The 21,351-nt window shown below is 35.6% G+C and overlaps 1 protein-coding gene across 5 annotated transcripts in view; it reads right to left on the reverse strand.

Annotated features, from left to right (window-relative positions):
- The window catches only part of FAM13B (family with sequence similarity 13 member B), a 131,822-nt gene that overhangs the window by 17,575 nt on the left and 92,896 nt on the right, over nt 1-21,351 (reverse strand). For all 5 annotated transcript variants that reach the window (XM_043981962.1, XM_043981964.1, XM_043981963.1 and 2 more), the window contains 8 exons: nt 20,419-20,574; nt 18,681-18,810; nt 11,677-11,741; nt 9,404-9,455; nt 8,824-8,974; nt 4,522-4,732; nt 3,399-3,528; nt 1,493-1,574 (listed from right to left, as the gene is read on the reverse strand). In XM_043981962.1, coding sequence (XP_043837897.1) covers nt 1,493-1,574; nt 3,399-3,528; nt 4,522-4,732; nt 8,824-8,974; nt 9,404-9,455; nt 11,677-11,741; nt 18,681-18,810; nt 20,419-20,574 — 977 coding nt within the window. The remainder of the gene's footprint in view (nt 1-1,492; nt 1,575-3,398; nt 3,529-4,521; nt 4,733-8,823; nt 8,975-9,403; nt 9,456-11,676; nt 11,742-18,680; nt 18,811-20,418; nt 20,575-21,351) is intronic.

Here is a 21,351-nt window from a genome sequence, read left to right on the forward strand (position 1 = left end):
ATGTTGATATTACACCAACAATAAATAATGACCAGGCTAGCCAGTTTAATAAGTGAACTGCCAATATTATCTAGACAATAGCTTTGCAATGGAGAAATTGCCATTCAGTATGTGTGATGAAATCCTAGAGTTCTGAGAATTGGTTTTGAAAAACTAAATAAAAAGAATCTAAAAAAAATGAATATTGGGGGATTATTCCAGTAAACAGATCACATTGTACTTAGTGCTACTTTCAGTGCACTTATCAAATAATTAAAAGCTCACATTTATTCATCTCTTGCCTAATGCCCAACCAGAAATTTTTACTTAGGTACTACTAGTCAGTAAGCATTTATTAAGTATTTACTTTTTGCCAGGCACTGTACTAAGTGCTAGGAATACAGACAGGCAAAATTATGGTTCCTATTCTCAAAGAGTTCACATTCTAATGGAAGTAACAACATGCAAATGACTGTAATATACGAAATATATGCAGTGGAAATGAAAGGTAATCTTAAAGGGAAGTGACAGGAAAGATTCCTACAGAAGGTGAGGTGTGATCAGATGTAAAGGAAGCCAAAGGGAAGCTAGGAATTGGAGACTGCTACAGACAAGAATTGAATAATCTATAAAATCACAGCTTTTAATTTAGTATTTTCTTTAAAGGTCAATTTAATCAATTGGAATTACATGCTCTGAAACTTAGACCAAACATACAGCAAGAATTGCTTTGGAGATGCATAACAGAAGTGAGCTTAAAATAAAACTTCAGTGCAGGCATTTTTATTTCATCATGCAGAATACCACCAAACAAAACAGACATTAAATATGTACTCTTCAGTGAGAAAAAAGCTATCCACAAGTCTTCAGATTCTCAAGTGTTTATGTGCTATTTGGCAAGTTTCAAATATAAATAAGCTTAGAAAACCATAACTGCCCTGTTACTACCAAAGTCTTCTCAAATAGTATTCTTACACTTCTGCAACAGGAATTGGAAAATGAGCACATTTTCTTTTTCATGATGATTACCAAGATGAAAAAGGAGCAAATTTCAAAGTATGGATGGTATTATATAACACGAATGCTTATATTTGAGTGGATAAAAGATACAGAAGGAAGGAGGGAAGGGAGGGAGGGAGGGAGGGAGGGAGGGAGGGAGGGAGGGAGGAAGGAAGGAAGGAAGGAAGGAAGGAAGGAAGGAAGGAAGGAAGGAAGGAAGGAAGGAAGGAAGGAAGGAAGGAAGGAAGGAAGGAAGGAAGGAAGGAAGGAAGGAAGGAAGGAAGGAAGGAAGGAAGGAAGGAAGGAAGGAAGGAAGGAAGGAAGGAAGGAAGGAAGGAAGGAAGGAAGGAAGGAAGGAAGGAAGGAAGGAAGGAAGGAAAGAAGGAAGGAAGGGAGGGAGGGAAGGGAGGAAGGAAGGGAAGGAAGGGAAGAAGGGAAGAAGGGAGGGAGGAAAGAGGAAAGGGAGGAAAGGAGGAAGGGAAAAAGGAAAAGAGAGAGAGCACACATTATATACCTTTAATTTGCTTCCTTAGTTTAGTGAGCTCTGTCATCCACTTTAAAACTTTGGGATTGGCTGCAATATCACTGTAGGAGGGCTGTAAATAAAAGGAGAAGCTTTCAAATTCATCCTTTAAAAAGACTAACTTAAGACTTTTATATGTATATTCTTTACAAGATGATAACAGACTGTCAATGATAAACATCTGCCTCAAAAATGCAAGTCTTGGTTCACTTCAATTATGTATTGTATGAGAGGCAGCAAGGGAGTATCGGCTTAAAGAGCTGGCCTAATAGCCAGGAAGATCTGGGTTCAAATCCCAACTCTGATATTTACTGGATAAACAAGAGTAACATAACCTCTCTCAGTGAGTAAGGCTAGTGGTATCAAACTCAAATATAATGGTTAGCCACTAAACCATATGTAACCAATTTCATTTTAATAAATTCAGGTCTCATGAGACAAACAGACCATGTTTTTATACCTCTCCTTTAGGAAACTCTCTAAGAATACAGAAGTTGCAGAGAAGGTGACAATCTGCATTGATGGGAGGAAGCTTCCTTATCCAGGAGCTTCTTATAATAATGAAATCACAGGTGCAGTTCTATTTCTAATTTATTGTCTAATAAAGAAATAGAGCTTTGTGTCCCAGGCACTGTAAGCACTAGGGAAGATGAAAAAAAAGTAGGTATTTATTTATTATTTCTATATTCTTAGAGCTTCCAATCATATAGGGAGATAAATAAGAGGTACAGATAACTTTGGCATACAATAATAAAGTTGTGTAATGCAACGTGAGGACCAAGAGTATTTGGGAGGGGCAGCTAGGTGGCGCAGTAGATAGAGCACAAGCCCTGGATTCAGGAGGACCTGAGTTCAAATCTGACCTCAGACACTTGACACTTACTAGCTGTGTGACCCTGGGCAAGTCACTTAACCCCAATTGCCTCACCAAAAAAAAGAGTATTTGGGAAAAGGTTATCATCCAGTGGGCAAATCAGGGAAGGATTTGAAAAGGGAATCAGCATTTGAGTTAAACTTTCAAAATGGGGTAGGAAGAAAATTCAGTAAGTGAAGCAAGGGGAGAAATGAGATGTTCCAAGCACAGGGAAAAACACGAACAAGCAAAGAGGCAGAAACAAGCAGGACTTATCTGGAGGAAAAAGAGCAGTCAAGTTTGGCTGTAGCACAGAATACTTGAATGTAATCTAGAAAGTAGAGTGATATCAAGTTGTCTGGCATTAGAGTTTCCTCAAAGGAGTTTGCTTTGCTGCAGAGGCAATAGGGAAGCCACTGAAGATTTTATCAGCATAGGATTAATGTGAAAAGAGGAGTAATGCTACCAAATCTATACATAAAAATGATTTGCTTGGCAATAGTCTGAAGCACATTACAGCAGAGAGAAAATACATCTCTGATGAGACAACTGCAATAGTCCAGGTGGATGATGATGAGAATCTACACAGAGGTAGTAGTAGTGAGAAGAGAGATTGAGAGATATTTCAGCTAGAGTTATTTTAGTTGTTGAAATAGCAATGAACTGAGTCCTAGTATAAATTCAGCCACTAAATTACCTTAGGCAAGTCACTTCATTTCCCTGAGCCTCAGAGGTTCCTCCATCTAATGGATAATAAAAGCTGACATTTTAGATAGTGCTTTAAGGTTTGCATAGCACTTTACATGCACCATTTATTTGAGTTTCAAAAACATCCTGTTTGACAGATAGATGCCATTACTCAGGGTCACCCAGCTAGTGTTCAATTAGTTAGTGGGATTAGAATCCTTCCTAAATCCAGAGTTCTACTCAATATGGAAGCAACCCCAACCCCAGTCTAAGTGGGTTGGACTACATGACATCAAAAGTTTTAGCTCTAGCATTCTATTATTCTACTTGTTTATTTGGCAAAAATGACTAACTCACCTTACTGTTTTTTTCTTTTTCAAATTGTTCTTCAAATTGTCTTATTTTCTTCTGTAGCTTCTTGACCAACTGATACGGTGTTTTATCTTCCCTTTTGTCATCTTTTGAACTAAAGGATGCTCTTCGAGTCCTGATTTAAAAAATAAGAGATACCCAATGTACACATTGGCAAAGACTAATGAAATATCATTTAACATTATCATCAGAGATTGAATGAACTAATAATCTAGATTTTGAGGGAAGTAGAAAGCATTTTAAAAATGTTCCTTCCAGGGGCAGCTAGGTGGCGCAATGGATAAAGCACCGGCCCTAGATTCAGGAGGACCTGAGTTCAAATCCAGCCTCAGACACTTGACACTTACTAGCTGTGTGACCCTGGGCAAATCACTTAACCCCCACTGCCCCACCAAAAAAAAAAAAAATGTTCCTTCCAAGGGCGGGCAGCTAGGTGGCACAGTGAATAGAGCACCAGCCCTGGAATCATGAGGACCTGAGTTCAAATTCGGCCTCAGACACTTAACACTTACTGGCTGTGTGACCCTGGGCAAGTCACTAAACCCCAAATGCCTCACCAAAAAGAAAATAAATAAATAGAATTTTTAAAAATGCTCCTTCCAAAAGATACCAAGACCATGAAGTTGGTCTACAGTATCAATCTTGCAAAAATCAAAGAGAGTAAGGACTTCATATGCTAAAGATTGTAAAGTTAGCTGACACAACTTGTACTTTTGTTTGATACTGTTTAAAACTGGTTTAAACTTATTCTGCAAACTGCTCTGACTAAATAAGGGATAATGGTCCCTAAGAACATTTCATGGAAAAAAAAAGCTACCAGAAAAAGTCAACTTGGAAGGACAAAAGGAGATAGGGTTGAGGCATAGAGAAGCAACTAATAAAAAGTAAAGAGAAATAGACACAACCCAGAGAGGCTTTTAAGCTATTAGCAGCATCACACTCATACTTAATGCAGCTGGTCAGCACAACCTGAGGAACCTATGGGAAAGACTTCCAAGAGAGTTTTTTAAATAACAAATGATTCTTTCAATTAAACAAAACATCCACCCAATACAAGTTTCCTTTCATAGCTAACTGTTCTAGTACATTACAAAAAGTAGATGCATACCTGGCAAAAGAAAGTGCTTTAGATGAAGAATCCAAAGTTTCTGGATCATGCAGGAACCGCTGGCTCTGTCCAAAATCTAAACTACGATGTGACAATACAGGTGGACAGTCTTCTTCAAGAGGATGATGAGTCATTCTCCCAGCTTGAGGAGAAAGTTGAGCTTCTCCAGATTCAGAATCCTCCTGCCAAGACTTAAAAGCAGGAAATGGCTCTGCAAAACAGAACACAAAGAAATGGTACCATGGGTTTCCTATTTCCAAAAAGGATAAAGTTTCTAGTGTCAAAAGAAACTACATATTCAGTATGAATATGTGTAATTTATAACCAATGTAAAGGGCACTCAATTAAACTATGTCCCCTTTCAATCATATCGTATGTGATTTAAAATAATTTTAAAAATATTAATGCTTTTGAATGGTAAGGTCTCCAATAAAGCCTATTATATAGCTTTAAAACATTATAGAATAATTATTTAATAGTCCCCACATGAATTTTATTCTTACATAAGGGACTTCCCTTGTGTGTGTCTGTTTACATTTTTAAAAACAAAATTTAAGAGATGAGAAGAGACACTGTCAAGTTTTTTGACTATTCAAGGTTAGTTGGATACCCTCCTCTTAACTTTTCTCTTTAAAAAATAAATTAAAATGGCATTGTTCAGAAAAAACATTTTGTATTTACATTTAGAAAGAGCCAAATCTTGCCAAATAAGTCAGCTGGCTCCTGGCTAATTGTTAGAAGATGCTCTTTCAGAATCAAGAGGCTCTATCTTATCCTAGAGAACTCATTTACCAACAGGAACCCTTACAGGGGCCTGCTAGAGTTTGAAAAGCTCTAAAAATTACTTATTTATAGCCAGTAGACAGCTAATTTACCTGATAGACACTAAATTCAAAGTCTATTTATCCTTTATGGAATTCAAAAGTATAACATATTTCAATAATTAAGCACAAAACTGTTTTAGAGCAGTATACAGTAACATACTTTAACAAAACAATTGCATACACAAATCAATAAACGAAGTACACAGACAAGCACTCCACAAACACTCCAAATACAAAATCAACTTCATATACCATTTGAAACAAAGAAGTTTGCCATTTATACATGAAGGCTATTTTTTTTCCTCTAATAAGAAACAACAGATTAACATGGGCATTACTCAGATCAATTTTTTTAAAATTTGTCTTTGATTCTCAGAGATTACTTGACAGTGTCAAAATTCAAATGTGCAATTTTCCCTTGTCATGACAGCTAAGGATCACCTAGTAGATTATTTTTACATTTGTCTCTGGGTACTTTAGAACCGTTAATATTTTTTCAGAATAAAAATATACCTCACTTTCCTTCTGCCACCAAGATAAATTTGGTAACTGACTTGAATTCAAAGCGTGCAACACAACAAAACCCAGCAATAAAGTGATTTTTAAAAAAACAAACAAACCCTTGTACCTGCTTCCCAGTGAATAAGAAATCAGTAGGAAGTTTTTATAAGAATTCTCCTGTTTGGGGAAAGAAAGGGGAAATAACAAAAGCCATTTTCTCTGGGTAAAATTTTTACCCATAAAGACATTCTCAGGAAATGGGGGCAGCAGGAGAAGGGCTAATTGTAAGGCAAACAAATCATAAACCATAAAAAGGCAGAAAACTAAACTATGGTGAACCATACTTACCCTCCCCATCTCTCTGCAGATGCATTGTTTTGAAATCAATGAGGGGGAAAGTGATAGGGCATGACGCTAATAAAATGGAAAAAAAATGGCAAAAATACTAAAGTGAACACACAGCACAGTCAGAACAAACCATACACATAACTAACACAAAGCCGAAAGATACAAAAAACATTTTCCTGGGCCAAGTTACTCATTCAATTCTTCAAAAAAGTTTACCTAACAAAATTAGTACTGACCAAAACTTTGAAAACAGACAAACATACATTTCCATTTAAGCAAGGCAAAAATTAAAATAAAAATTTAGTGGTGTTTTTTATTTCTTTTAAGATTTTTTGTTTTGTTTTTAAAAGCATAACATGGAGCACCCAATTGGATACTTTAAAAAAAAAGGTTTTTCTACTATTACACTAAGAATTGCACAATAACATTAGCAAAGATTGGCTCCTGTCACATTTCCTTCCAGATTTAGATTATGATTCCCTTTAAGAAGAGGGTAAACATTTTTCCAAGATTCAAGACCCTTTTTTAACAAGTGACTATTCTGGGGCTAGCTATAATACTAAAAATGTCTCTCAAATTCCATTCTATTGATAATGCATTCAGCTCTACAAAAAATGTAAGTCTCATATTTACGCGAGGGAGAAAAAGGTGAAAACTTATTAGGAATCATCCACTTCTTTGCTAACTAGCTATATAACCAAAGAGATACCCATTATCTCAGGTCCCTGCACATCCTAAGTTAGGTAGTTGAATTAACACAACATTGCTCTCATCAAAAGAAAACACTACTAATTCTGTTAGTGAGAGAATGGATGGTGAAGCTACATTTAGAAGCCATGAGTATGCCAAACTGCCTATCTACTTTGAGCTGGTCAGAACACACTATGTCAGATGTTATCAACAGCTATGTCTCTGGATAATAACCTGTAATCACTGGGGAAGACTTTCTTATGGGTCCCCTGTTCCTCTATGAAGGCTTTCACTATCAATCCTGAAACCTATTAACCCTACCTTGATGGATGACAAAGCCTATTAATACTCTTTTTCCTTCTTACCCCAAAATGAAGGAACAATGTAACCCAGGCTGTAGTATCAGGAGCAATCTCCCCACCCCAAGAAGTAATTTTCAAATAGGTATAAAAAGAAAAGGGAGATTTGTATTCCACTGGATTCTGGGACACTCCTATCACTAATTTCAAAATATACGCATAGGTCTAGATAAGGAAAGAAACGAGAGGGGCTTATTTAATTTTCCTTTAGGTTGGGCCATAAGGCTAAGTCTTTACATAAAGGACTTAACAATATTCTCCTAGCAATAAAGAACAAACACTATTCCATGCTAATTAGTTGCCCTGAAACCAATGATCCCAAGATGCTACTTTAGTTTTTGGCATTTTCTTACAAGACACAGATATGTTCTATTCTGGCTTTACTCTCATCTCAGAGAAACCAATTGCTCATTTAAAGAAGATTCCTTCCAGACACAAATAAGAGTCCTCTCCTATTAAAACTAATCATTAGGGTCTTCTGGATCACCTGTTCAATTCAAAGAATCACCTGCTGGATCTCTTAGAGTTAATATATTTAAGTTGCAATATTGTACTAGTCAGATCTGTAACACGTTAACATGAGCTCTTTATTTAGCAGAGTAGTTTTTTATTTGGTTGGGGTTTTTTGCAGGGCAATGAGGGTTAAGTGACTTGTCCAGAGTCACACAGCTAGTAAGTGTCAAGTATCTGAGGCTGGATTTGAACTAGGGTCCTCCTGAATCCAGGGCCAGTGCTCTATTCACTGTGTCACCTAGCTGCCCCCAGTAGTTATTTTTTAAGAGGAAAACAAATTGGCTCAAATTCAATCTAGCTAAGACAAGAGTGATATACTACTGAGAATGCCAAATATCTAAACCAAATAAGAAAGGTAACTATAGAGATTAACACAAGAAAGCCTTAAAGAATAAAGTTAGATGTAAAAATAAAAACAATGCAGATGGGTAAGAATTTTCACTAAAACTACAACTATACCCCATAATTTTAACACTAATTCTTCAGACTATACCCCTAGCCAAAGTCATCAAAGAGGTATAGAAAGAGTTAGTTATTTCCTTAGGAAGATACACTTCAAATCTGATTTAAGAATGGAATAGAGTGAATTAGTTGTTTCTGGCTGAAGAGGTATGCAACAATGGATTGCTTCTGTATTTCTAAGTGCTATAACTTTCCTTTTAAATTTATATTTAGCATAGACCTCTTTTTTTTATGCAAATCCATGCCTTTATGAATGGGGTCACTGTATTATGTTCCCCTTAGAAATGTCCTTAAAAACGATACAGAAGTTCTATGGGAATTTTTCTAGGACCTGGATAAACATAAATTGTAAAGTTGTATCAAAATATCTTCCTTGCTCTCTCATCCAGCTAATGAGACTGACTAGGCCCTTTCCTGCTCAAAAGTTTCCCAAGAGCTTCACACTCAAACATTTTATCACATCAAAAACAAAAACATACCTGGCAACACCACCTGAGAGAAAAATAATAAAAACAATCTGGGGCTTGATGAAGGGCAGTTGTCTCACTGTTTTACGTCAAGGTTAACTTGGGGGAGGGGAGGGGAGGGAAAATGTATAAAATTACCTTCCCATTTATCACCATCAGAAACACTCTTCAGCTCTAAATGGGGGATATGCAAACACGCTACTTCTCCATGAACACCACCACCGCTTTCACCTCCTGGCACTTCGGTTTCAGTGTTGGCATTCAAATCACATATCTTGCTACTAGAATCCTATATTTAAAACAAGGACTACATTTAACAACAAAGCGATCCAGTTTTAAGTAACAAGAACATACCTATACTATTCATTATAGCATATTTATGCTTCTACAGCCAACCAAACTTGCTCACATTTTCACTATCAAACTCATCAAAGTTTTCAGTTTTACATGCCCTCATGGGAGAAAATTAAATACGAGGGTCTTTTTTAGACTAGAAAATCCCTGTCTGTAATCCAAATTCAACCCAAGTACCAACCCCAAACAGCCACTTAATTACAACATACTTGTTGTCAGTGATGAAATTTAAATCCTCCATTCAAAGCTCAACCAAGAGCAATGGCTGTGTGAACACAAAATGTCAAACTGTTCCAACTGGGGGGGGGGGGGGGGGGCGGGGCAAGAAAGCTAAAGAAATGATACATGCAAAGAAAATTCTTACCATAGCCAACTGTGAAGATTTACCACTGTCATCAAATGGCACACACTCATTTCTAAAAACACAAAAGAGATTAATTACTTTTTTAAAGAAGAAACTATATAATCAATTAGACATTCCTTAATTGAATTCCTTTCTTCCCCTATACAGTTAGCATTTAGAATGTGAGAAGAGAAACTGGCAACTGGAGATATGTACATTCTTTGGAGCCCTATATCTGGAGAACTTCACACTACCCAGAAAGATCCACAGAATCTCTTTGGACCTACAAACACTGAGTAACTCCTCCCTCTCCTCCCCCCACCCCTCCACCAAAAAAAAAAAAAAAATCCCACAAAATAAACTATTTTCAAAAAAGAAAATCCACAAACAATGGAAACCAAGGTACATTAGAAAGAAATTTTCTGTACAAATGTCACTTGTTTCAAAGTAGGTTTCAAGGAATTTTTTTTTCCTTTCCTTCTCAGAACATTCAATTGTTGAATGAAAATGGCAGTTTAAAAAAAGTGAAGATGTGGCTGAATGTGTTTCGTAAAAATGTACAAGCCATGGGGGAAAAGAGAGCTTTAGTTACAAATGAATTTTTAAAATTGTAGTTCTAAGCCATTCTTCTTCCCTCAAAATGTAGAATTAAGTCAAATCACCTTAAATTTTCACTAAAAGACTTCCTCCTTCTTACAAAAACAGTATTGTAAGAAAATGAATTAAAAGGTCTAATATTTTGTCTCTACCTATTTTCTCAATCAAGAGTACAGGTAGTATACATAAGAAGTGTGGAAAACTATTGCACACACATGTGACCATTTATATCACTACACATTTATGCTGTTTCTACCTGGCTATTCCTTCACCCAGAGAGGGTTCCGGATTACAACTAGGGTTAAAAAACTAAAATCTGTAATCCATTTTCTCATTTTGGTTCTTGCTGGGTATATGTAGACTAAACTGAGTAAGGGCCCCAAGGGCTCCATTTTATGTATAACTGTATGCTAAGTAGTACCATAGGTGACCTAGGTACCTAATTTTTAGCAGTGTAGCTATTAAACATGCAAGTCTTAATCCACCTAACCAACGTGCTCTTTGGTTCCAGAAACAAGTTTGCTAACCTACACACAAGTTGAAGAGGGAAGAAGTTTTCCAAAAAGATTGAGTCCTCACTAAATGGATCCTTATTGCTCTACCAGATCCAGATGTCATCATTCTGGGGATGCCTGTTAATGATGTTAATCTTACATCTTCAGCCCATAGCTTCAACACTCCCTGGGCTGGAATGAGGATCATTCCTGCCTCCTGAAAGGAAGCAAAAGGAACTACTGTGAGCAGGGAGTCTGTGGACCTTAAGAATGTGGGGATCCTCCAGAGACATGACTCCAAAGAATTTACTTACTCTCAGAGAACAGGTTCCCAACTCACAATTATGTGATGCATTGAGGAAGCGAGACAGTGACATTAAAACAACTTTGGCCATGGCAAATTTGGCTATTATCAATTTGGCAAGGAAGCTTTGTATTTCCCAAGTTTCACAGAACTGACTACTATTTCATTTGCAATGTACTCTTTCAAATAAACCTAGGTAAACCCAAGTGCTAAATAAATCCATGATTTCCTTAGAAAAAGTCTTTTTTTTTTTCAAAGTAGTATAGTAAAATAAGGCAAATAACAAGAATTAATAGACACAAATTCTACTTGGTATATGTAAAAGCATTCTAGGAAGCCTGTATTCCTAAAAAAGTACCAAAATTTTACACAGTCATTAATCAGAATACTCATTGAGTCAAATTACTGCCTCCTAAGTATGCCACCCAAGGAAACATACATGTAGCACCTGTATGAACACACCAATGCTAAGTTCAAAAGGAAATGGAAATACCCTATACATATTAGTGGAAACATATGTTACCCCAATCTATTAGTTATCCAAACTAATAGATACTAAAAAGTAACTAATTGAGAAAATCATTCAAGGCACTAATAAGTAGTAAAGCACAATGAGAAGTTTTAACTTGCTCTGAAAATAACTCAAAAGTTTTAGGTGCTTCTTCTAATAATATGGGCAAGTGTTTTTCCTGAATACTTTCCAAGAAGGTCAGGTCTACCTGGCAGAAATTTACACTTACAAAGAATAGTCTCTGCAACTAGAATTAACAAGGCATTTGATTCTTATTGTGTCCTAACAATATCTGAATATAAACAACATTGATTTAAACTTCAAAACAAAAACTGAAGAGTTACAATTCCCCAAATGAATGAAGGAAAAGTAATAAGATAATATGTACCTCTGAACATCTTCATCTTCATCATCACTATGTTCTATACATGGCTCTAACAGTATACCTAAAGACTGATGACAAAAACAGAATCATTACCATGTTTAATTAAGCTAATATAAGTTAATTAATGCAAAAACAAACACACTTTAGAGAAAAAATTTTAAAGTCTCGAAGTACTTGTTGTAGGGCAAATGGACAGTCAAATGTTCAACTCCATTACTCTTTTATCATATCATTTAAATGATGAATAGGACACTGATATCATTTGGTACAAAGAAAAATAACAATACCAGTTTCCCCTCAAAACTGGAATGTCATCAAGGCAAAGTCAGAGAGAGGGTCTTGCATCATCTACCATTCCCACACATGACAAAAAGACAGTCCCACTGAGGGTATTTGTAGTCTTCCACAATCACAGTGCCTACCTCCAAAAAGGAAGTCACCCCATATCACTTTCTTTTGATTTTACTCCCTAGCTGTTAGCACATGTACAGATGAAATCCAAGGAAGAGTATCAGTAATAGTACCTAGAGATTTTAAAGCATAATCTCAGATTCTCATATCAATTTTTAATTCCCTCATCCATCAAAAGAAGGTTGAACTCAAGGTCTTTAAGTTTCCTTCCAATTCTATTATTTGGAGACCACCAGCTAAGACTGGGCATTACGAACATGAACTGGCTACATTGCTCTTTGACTTAAATTGTGTAATATTTCACTATGCTTTCTCAGTGACTGTACCCTTGCTCCTTGGTTATAATAACCACAAGATTAAAAACAGTGCAAGACTCTAGATATAGATGTCTATATATCTGTACAAGATCCACTATCTGCATATTAATATTATTTTTAAAAAATGTTAGCATTATTTTATAATTATGTGGCTCTATTGACTTGTTCTTAAATGCACTTGGGTATTTAATGACTACTGGCCTACATTCATTCTTTAGAGCTATAATGGCTCAACTTTTGGATGTTACTATATGCTTGCAGCCAAGGGAGGGGGAGGGGATGGGGCATGGGGATGGAAGGGAGAGATTATAAACTTATTCCTCTCTCCATCACATACTCACAGAAGCACTGAGTCATAAAGGCCTTCCAAAAGCCATCTACCTGGCCCAAAATTCTCTTAACAACCCCAGTAAGTAGTTATCAAAGCTGCACCAATGAAGAGGAATGCGATATCTTTCCAGGCACATTTCACCTTTGGATAGCCCTAATTGTTAAGAATTCTTCCTTACACTGAGCCCAAGTCTGTCTCCAAATTATACCAATTGTTCCTAGTTCTGCCTTCCAAGACTAAGAAGAATACAAATCCACCTTAAACACACACACACACACACACACACACACACACACAAACAGCCTTTCAAATACTTTAAGACAACTCTCATTTTTACCCCCCACCCCCCCAAGAGTCATCTTTAGGCTGAACATCCCAGATTACTTCAACCAATCTTCATAGGAATAGGTCCAACCTGTTTTTACAGGCTCATTACATATTATCAGCAATTTATGCTCCAGCTAAACCAACCTACTTGTTTTTCCCTTTACATGATGTTTCAACTCCGACCTCCACACCTTTGCACAGATTGTCACCTATTATCAGGAGCATTCTCCCTCCTCTTCTCCATTTCTTGGAACCCTTAGATCTCTTCAAAGGTGAATTTGTGTCACCTTCAAGAGTACTTTCTTGATTTGCCCAGTTGTTAGTGATCTCCCCTCGCCCCCCAATCCTGTTTCTCCTTAATCAACAAATTATTTGTTTAAGATGGTCAAAAGATATGAACAGGCAGCTTTTTAAATAAAGGAATCAAAACTATATGTAGTCATATAAAATGCTCTAAAATCATAATTGATTAGAGAAATGCAAATTAAAACAACTTTGAGATATCATCCATCTCACATGTAACAGATTGACTAAAATGATGGAAGGGAAATATGACAAATGTTGGGGATGTAGAAAAACTGGGACATTCTTACATTGTTGGTGGAACTGTGAACTAACTGATCCAAACATTTGGGGGAGGCGGGGCGCCATGAGGGTTAAGTGATTTGCCCAAGGTCAAACAGCTAGTAAGTGTCAGGTGTCTGAGGCCGGATTTGAACTCAGGTCCTCTTGAATTCAGGAACAGTGCTTTATCCACTGTACCACCTAGCTGCCCCCTGATCCAAACATTTTAGAGAACAATCTGTAATTATGAACAAAGATTAATAAAACTGTGTATATCTTTTAACTCAGCAATACCACTATTAGATCTGTTTACCAATCTGTTTACAGGGAAAAAGGAAAAGAAAACTATATGATCTAAAATATTTATAGTAGCTCTTGTGGCATCAAAGAACTGAAAATTGAGGGAATACCCATCATCTGGGCAATGGCTGAACAAGTTGTGGTACATGACTGTGATGGAATCATATTGTGCTATAAGAAATGATGAGCTCATGATTTTAGAAAAACACAGAAACACTTACATGAATTAATGAAGAATAAAGTGAGCAGAACCAAGAAAACATTGTATACAATAGAATGAATGTAAATGATTAAGAATATTCCAATCAACTACAAAGAACCTATAAAGGAAGATGTACCTATCTCCAGAGAAAGAACTGAAAAATAAAAGTGTATATAGCATGTTTTCCCATGTATTTATAACTCTGCATCAAACAGTAGCTTTCTCTAGTGTATGGTAGGGAGGGACAGAGGGAGACAGTTAAAATGTAACAAAATTAAATTTTTAAAAAAGATTAAAGGGGAAAATGAAGAAATGAAAACTTGGCACAATGGTGGACTTCAACATGGTATTACCAATCAGTTCATCAATAACCCCAGGCACTCTTATTATGAACTTTGAAAATTAAGCAACAGGGGCGGCTAGGTGGCGCAGTGGATAGAGCACTGGCCCTGGAGTCAGGAGTACCTGAGTTCAAATCCAGCCTCAGACACAACACTTACTAGCTGTGTGACCCTGGGCAAGTCACTTAACCCCACTTGACTCACTTTAAAAAAAAAAAAGAAAGAAAATTAAGCAACAGCAATATACTCTTTGAAGTAATCTCTGTTCTTACCTCCAAAGTGAAAGGCCTATCTTACTACTTGACTATAATTACTAAAGTCATCTTGTTAACACACATATGTATAAAATGCACAATTTGTATACACATACACACTTATTTGCAGAGCCAAGAATTTAAAATCTACAAAATAATATGCACTTACATACACACTTCAAGGAGAAAACACCTTTTATATATGATTCAAAAAAGTCTGAGGAAAAACAAAGGACTGTTTGTACCACCAGCATTAGAGGAAATATGAGAACAGTTCTGATTTCCTTATATTCTAAGCTACTTTCAGACCACTACAGTTCATAACTGTTATTTGCAATAAAATTTTAACTCTCTGAGTAATAAAGTAAAAACTCAGCACTTAAACTAAAAATTGTAAATGAAAATAACAGCTGTTAAAAATCTACAACTCTTGGGGGCAGCTAGGTAGCGGACCCTGGATTCAGGAGAATATGAGTTCAAATCCAGCCTTAGACACTTGACACTTACTAGTTCTGTGACCCTGGGCAAGTCACTTAACCTTCATTGTCCCCGCCCCCCCCCAATCCACAACTCTTTAATTATCTTCATCAGGAATAGACAAAAGATATTCTAGCCTATCTGGATAATCTGTAATTCTGAAATATGCTAGAGTTTTTACACATAAACAAATTCATTTCAAAAATTTGGCTTCATTCAGGTTGAATCTTCTATCTCAGCTATCTCAAAATATTCATAGAACCTATTATTCCATTTCATTAAGTTTGAGATAGTGGGGAATAGAAGGGTCTGGCATACTATGGTCCCATAGGGTCAGAAAGTGACAGACAAGACAGAATAACAACATAAAACACCTGACAATTCCCACCAAAAATTTCTCTAATGAAATTTCAATTAAAGGTAAAAGAAACATCACAATAATAATTTTTAACATTTAAAAAGCTCGAAAACAATTTATCTGCTAAAAAACATGAGATCTCATTTTTCAAATACCAAACAAGAATCACAGCCTCTGAGCCTTCATTTCCCTCAACTATAAAATGGGCAAGATAATGTTCACCTGTACCTTCAAGAAAGCAAAACTTTTTGAAAAGCTAGACATTCAATATAATTATGTCCAAAGAACCCAAAAGCACAAATCTCATCATGATTCACACCAAAACTTGATCAAAAGATATGCAAACATTTAAGTCTGAGAAGCAATATGGTTATAATGGATAGAGCTGGCCTCACAGTCAGGGGGAGGGGAAGAGGCAAGGACCAAGTTCTTTTAACAGACTGGGAGACTATCAATTACAAAGTTATTTTAAGGGCCAAGATGTAGTTCTTCGGTATGCTGTAGTCAGCCTTCTTAGTTGTTTATCTGGATATCTTTTTATAGAAATGGAAGGAAAAGATATCACTGCTATCAAATGAAATTACATAGATCACATGACTGGGACTACCCCCCTCTCTATCCAGAGGTCTTTCCAATTCATTTTTAAGCCTTGTTTCCAGCATGTAAGAGAGGATAACAGAAAGGAACAGTTATTTCTTACATACCAACTTTATCAGTACCTCTTCTTTTAAGCCTTTTCTTTCAGGACAACTACAAGAACCTGCCTTATGCAATATGCTACAGTATTACACTAGAAAACAGTAACCAAGGAAATATTTCCAAATGCTCCATGGATTTCTGCATTAGATACACACAATTTTAAATTTTAATGGAGACAAAGAAGCTATTCTAATCTAGTTTATGATTAAGAACTTGGGACAACATACCAAAAAAATCCCTTAACTGAATATGAGAAACATAAAACAAACTTGTGAGCAAAACTGTACTTCAAACATAACAGCAAATGGATTAGAAATGTTCTCAGTAATCTCATTTAGATGAATTTCTCCTAAATACTTTCAAAATAATAATTTACATCTGCTCCATTTTAATTTATTGGCAGTAATTGTCTTTGACATTTACTTAGAAAATCTGATTAAGTGCTTTAATTTTTGGTAAGTTTTATTGAATGTGTTTTTTTTTTAACATTACAAATATTTACAGATTACTCACACTCTATGATCAATGGAATTAGGTACACAACATACAGAAGCAAATGTATCTAATACCCTAGTCTTCAATAAACATAAAGATCCCAGCTACTAGTATAAGGACCCATTATTTGACAAAAACTGGGAAAATTGGACAGAAGTATGGAAGAAATTAAATTTAAAACACCTCACACCTTATACAAAGTTCAGCTCTTAATGGATATATAACCTAGATGTAAAAGGTCATAACAGAAACAAATTAGAAAAACATGGGTGGGAAAAAAATCACTTATCAGATTGATAGGAAAAAAGTTCATAACCAAACGAAAAATAGTATCGGAAGACAAAATGGATAATTTTGAATACATAAAAACTTTCAGCACAAAGAAATATAATAAAGCTGACGTTATAAAAGGGAAACAAGTAACCGGGAGGAGGTAAGGGGGTGGGGGGGGGGGGGAGTTTGTACTAAGCTTCTCTGATAAAGGTCTCATTTCCAACATATAAGGAATTTATTCAAATTTATTTTTAAAAAAAGAACCATTCCAATGTATAAATAAATGGCCTAAAGATATGAATAGAGAGTTTTCAAGGGAAGAAATCCAGGCTACCTTTAGCCATATGAAAAAATACTTTAAATTGTTACTAATTAGGGAAATACAAATTAAAGGAATTAGGAAATCCAATCTCATTCCCATGAGAATGGCAAAGATGACAAAAAAAGAAAATAACAGATGTTGGAGAGATTATGGGAAAACAGGTACATTGATCAAGGGTGGACTTATTAATGGGTACAAGCAGTGGTAGGCTGATAAATGTTTAACAACCAGTTTTGTGGGAGAGAAAAATGTACTATGACATACTTTTAAGTTTAATCTGCATTATTAACATTTTCTCCATCTTCTTCTTAAGTCTAGACAATCAACAAAATAATAAACCAAGCCCTAATTTGTAGCACCTGCCAATTTCCAAGGTATAAATGCTGAATGTATAAATGATCTCAAAAGCTGATATGAGCTCGCTCTAGCACCCCTCTGGATATAACAAATACGGAAAGCAATTTGGAATAAGCAAGTTAGAAAACTCTTGTTACTTTTTAGCAACAAAAAGGTACTTAACAAATACCCTTTGACGCAGCTATACAAGGGCAAGACCAATGCTCAAAAGGGCTCAAAGAAAGGTCCTTTATTTACAAAAGTATCTATAGCAGTTCTTTTCATGGTGGGAAAAAAACTGGAAAGCAAAGATGGTGTCCAAAGAAGAAATGACCTCCAAAGAAAGAACTGATAAGAGTCTGAATGCTGAATGAAGCATATTATTTTTTACTTAATTTTTTTCATGTTGGTGGGGTTGTTTTGAGAGGAGTGTGTTTTCTTTCACAACATGACTAATATGGAAATGTTTTGCATGATTACACATATATAACCTATATCAAACTGCCTATCATCTCAGGGAAGGTAGGAGAAAGGGAGGAAGAAAATTTGGAACTCAAAATTTTTAAAAAGAATGTTAAAAATTGTTTTTACATGTAACTAGGGAAAAATAAAATATGTATATGATTTGATGAAATTCTATTATATTGTAAGAAGTAAGAAATAGATGACTTTTAAAACTTATGCAAAGATTTAAATAAATTGATAAAGTGAATTTGGCACACCCAAAAGAACAATCTATACTGTAACAAATATTAAAAATGAAAATTGAGGACTTTTATAAACTGATGGATGAAATGAGCAGAAAAAGAACAATTTATATAATAAAAACAATGTAAAAACAAACTGAAAGAGCTACAGTTTCTAGGCAACACTAATCTATCCATTAGTGAAGATACTAAACTACAACCATTCTCAAAGGAAAAAATATGAGAAAATGATGAATGTGAAACAGCATATGACATGGAAAATCAGAACAGCTTACTTGTTCTTTGGGTCTTACCTGGTCATTTTTTTCATTCTCAAAAGAAAAATCAGGCTGAATTAGTTCATTTTCTAAATGTGTGCTAGCCAATGTTTCAGAGCAGTCTCTGTTACTCTCACTAGCATTAATATCACCAGCAATAGCATCCCTAGTAACAAAGATGATAAAAGACTATTAGGCCACATAGAATACCAAAAAATATATACATATATATTTATGTGTACATATGTGTGTATGCACACATATTTTTTATTAAATATCGGCTTCTTAATCTACCCCCCTCTCTACTTAGCCTGAGAAGGCATACAGTTTGCGAAATGACTTGAAGATAATTTAGAAGCTATTTTATCTACAAGTAATCAATAACTAAGAGTTACTGAGTTATTCTGATTTCAACAATTCCTAACAACAATTATTAGTAATTGACCTTGAAAGAAAAGTTTATAGCTGTCAGTATACTATAAAAATTTATATTATAGTACTCTATGACATTATACAGAATGGTTACTTACTACAGACTTGGCTTTATTTTACCAAGGTGGTATAGTGGAGAGAGTATCACACCTAGCATCACCAAGATCTGAATTCAAATCCTCTTACTAGGTATGTAACCCTGGGCAAATCATTGTCTGCCTTTGTTTCCTCATCTATAAAATGGGGATAATAAGAGCAGCCACCTCCAAGGGGTGTTGTGAGGATAAAATAATATTTATATAGCTCTTTGCAAACTGTAAAGCATGATATAAATTCCATTTATAATTATTACTGTTATTATTCAAATGGACTTGGAATATCTCAAGAAAATATGCCAGCCTTTTCTGTATACAAAGATAACAGTGCTAAAATGCCACCAAACAGGACATATGATTTGCTTTGTCAATTGACAGGCCCAACAAAACAGTCATGTTGTACACACAAATGTGTATGGTAACTGACTAGAATAAAGGAAGCACTGGAACAAAACAAGATGTCCTAAGAAATCTGCTTCTATTGTATCCTTTGGAAGATAATTTCCACATGCAAACTCTTCTACATTATTTGCACTCTCTTATTCAACCCATGTTATAAAAAAACTTCACTTGGATTTCTCTTTTTATCTTCTTCAAATATTTCTCAGCTTCACCTCACATTTAAATTGTTGCTCTACTGTATAATCCATATTTAACCCTTGTAATAACTCCTCATCGATCACTTTGACCAGTTTTCCCATCATAGAACCATAAATTTAGGGCTAGATCAGAGCTCAAGGGCCATTAAGCCTTTGTAAATTTCTCCTAGTCTTCTCTCTCTCTCTCTTTTTTTTTTTTTTATTGGCGGGGAAATAGGGGTTAAGTGACTTGCCCAGTGTCACACAGCTAGTTAGTGTCAAATGTCTGAGGCCTGATTTGAACTCAGGTACCCCTGAATCCAGAGCCAGTGCTTAATCCACTGCGCCACCTAGCTGCCCCCTAATCTTCTCAATTGATATATAATTCTCTGAATTGTTCCAAATTGAAGGATTTTATTTACCAGAAAGGACAAATACTGTCCTGCTCTACAGTAAAATACTACAACATGGGTCTTCTCCTGTTTAAGAAATAGCAATGACAAGACAATGCTAAGAGAAAAGCAAAAAAATTTGGCCTTTTACTTTTGAAGAAAATGGGTTGAGTTTGATAAATTTAAGCAGAAAGTTTACTTAAAAATAAAAACCAAACTGCACATTAAAGATCAACTTTACATTCTTGCATTAGTAGAATATAAACAGGTTTCTTACTGGTTATTAGATCCTTCTCCATCACAATTTATATTTTTTGCTTCATTATTATGCCCCACACCATGCTGTTGTAAATTCTTTAGATCATGATCTATGCTGCTCTGCAGATCGAAAAGGTGCTGTTCCACAGCTGCTCTGATTGTTCTTTCTAAAATGCTACAAAACAGAGAATGTGTTTAAGAAAAATTTGCCAAGTTTTATATCTAATCTTTTCAGAATTTTTTTAATATGAAGATTTAAAAATTTTAAAACATTCTTAAAGGATTATGTATAAATAAATTTCAGCATTAAACACCTCTGGTAGTCTAGGCACAGGGAAGATACCAAGTTCATAAGTTACTGTCTCTGCTTTAATTCAATTCAACAAGCATTATGTTAAGCACACATAGTTACTATGAAAGGCCTTGTGGCTACAGAAAAAAAAAAATGAAAAAGCCCTTGCCCTGAAAAAGTCTATAATCTACCGAGACACAACATGTATGCAGGTAAGTAAATAGAAATATTTAAAAAGCAATTTCAAGATTGGGAGGATAGGGAAGAAAAGCATAAACAGGAAGAGAATCAAAGAAAGGCACATAAGTTGAGCCTTGAAGGAATCTGGGGACTGTGAGAAAAAGGAAGAGAAGAGGAAGCAGCTAGGTGGCGCAGTGGATAAAACACTGATCCTGGATTCAGGAGGACCTGAGTTCAAATCTGGCCTCAGACACTTGACACTTACTAGCTGTGTGACCCTGGGCAAGTCGCTTAACCCTCATTGCCCCACCCAAAAGAGAGAGAGAGAGAGAGAGAGAGAGAGAGAGAGAGAGAGAGAGAGAGAGAGAGAGAGAGAAGAGGTGGAAAATCCCAAGTATAGGGAACATCCTGTGTAAAGGTATAGAGATCAGAGATGGATTGCAGTGCAAAAAGAAAACAAAGTAGGCCAATTTGAATGTA

Source organism: Dromiciops gliroides, chromosome 2 (genome assembly GCF_019393635.1).
Source record: "Dromiciops gliroides isolate mDroGli1 chromosome 2, mDroGli1.pri, whole genome shotgun sequence".
Lineage (NCBI taxonomy): Eukaryota > Metazoa > Chordata > Mammalia > Microbiotheria > Microbiotheriidae > Dromiciops > Dromiciops gliroides.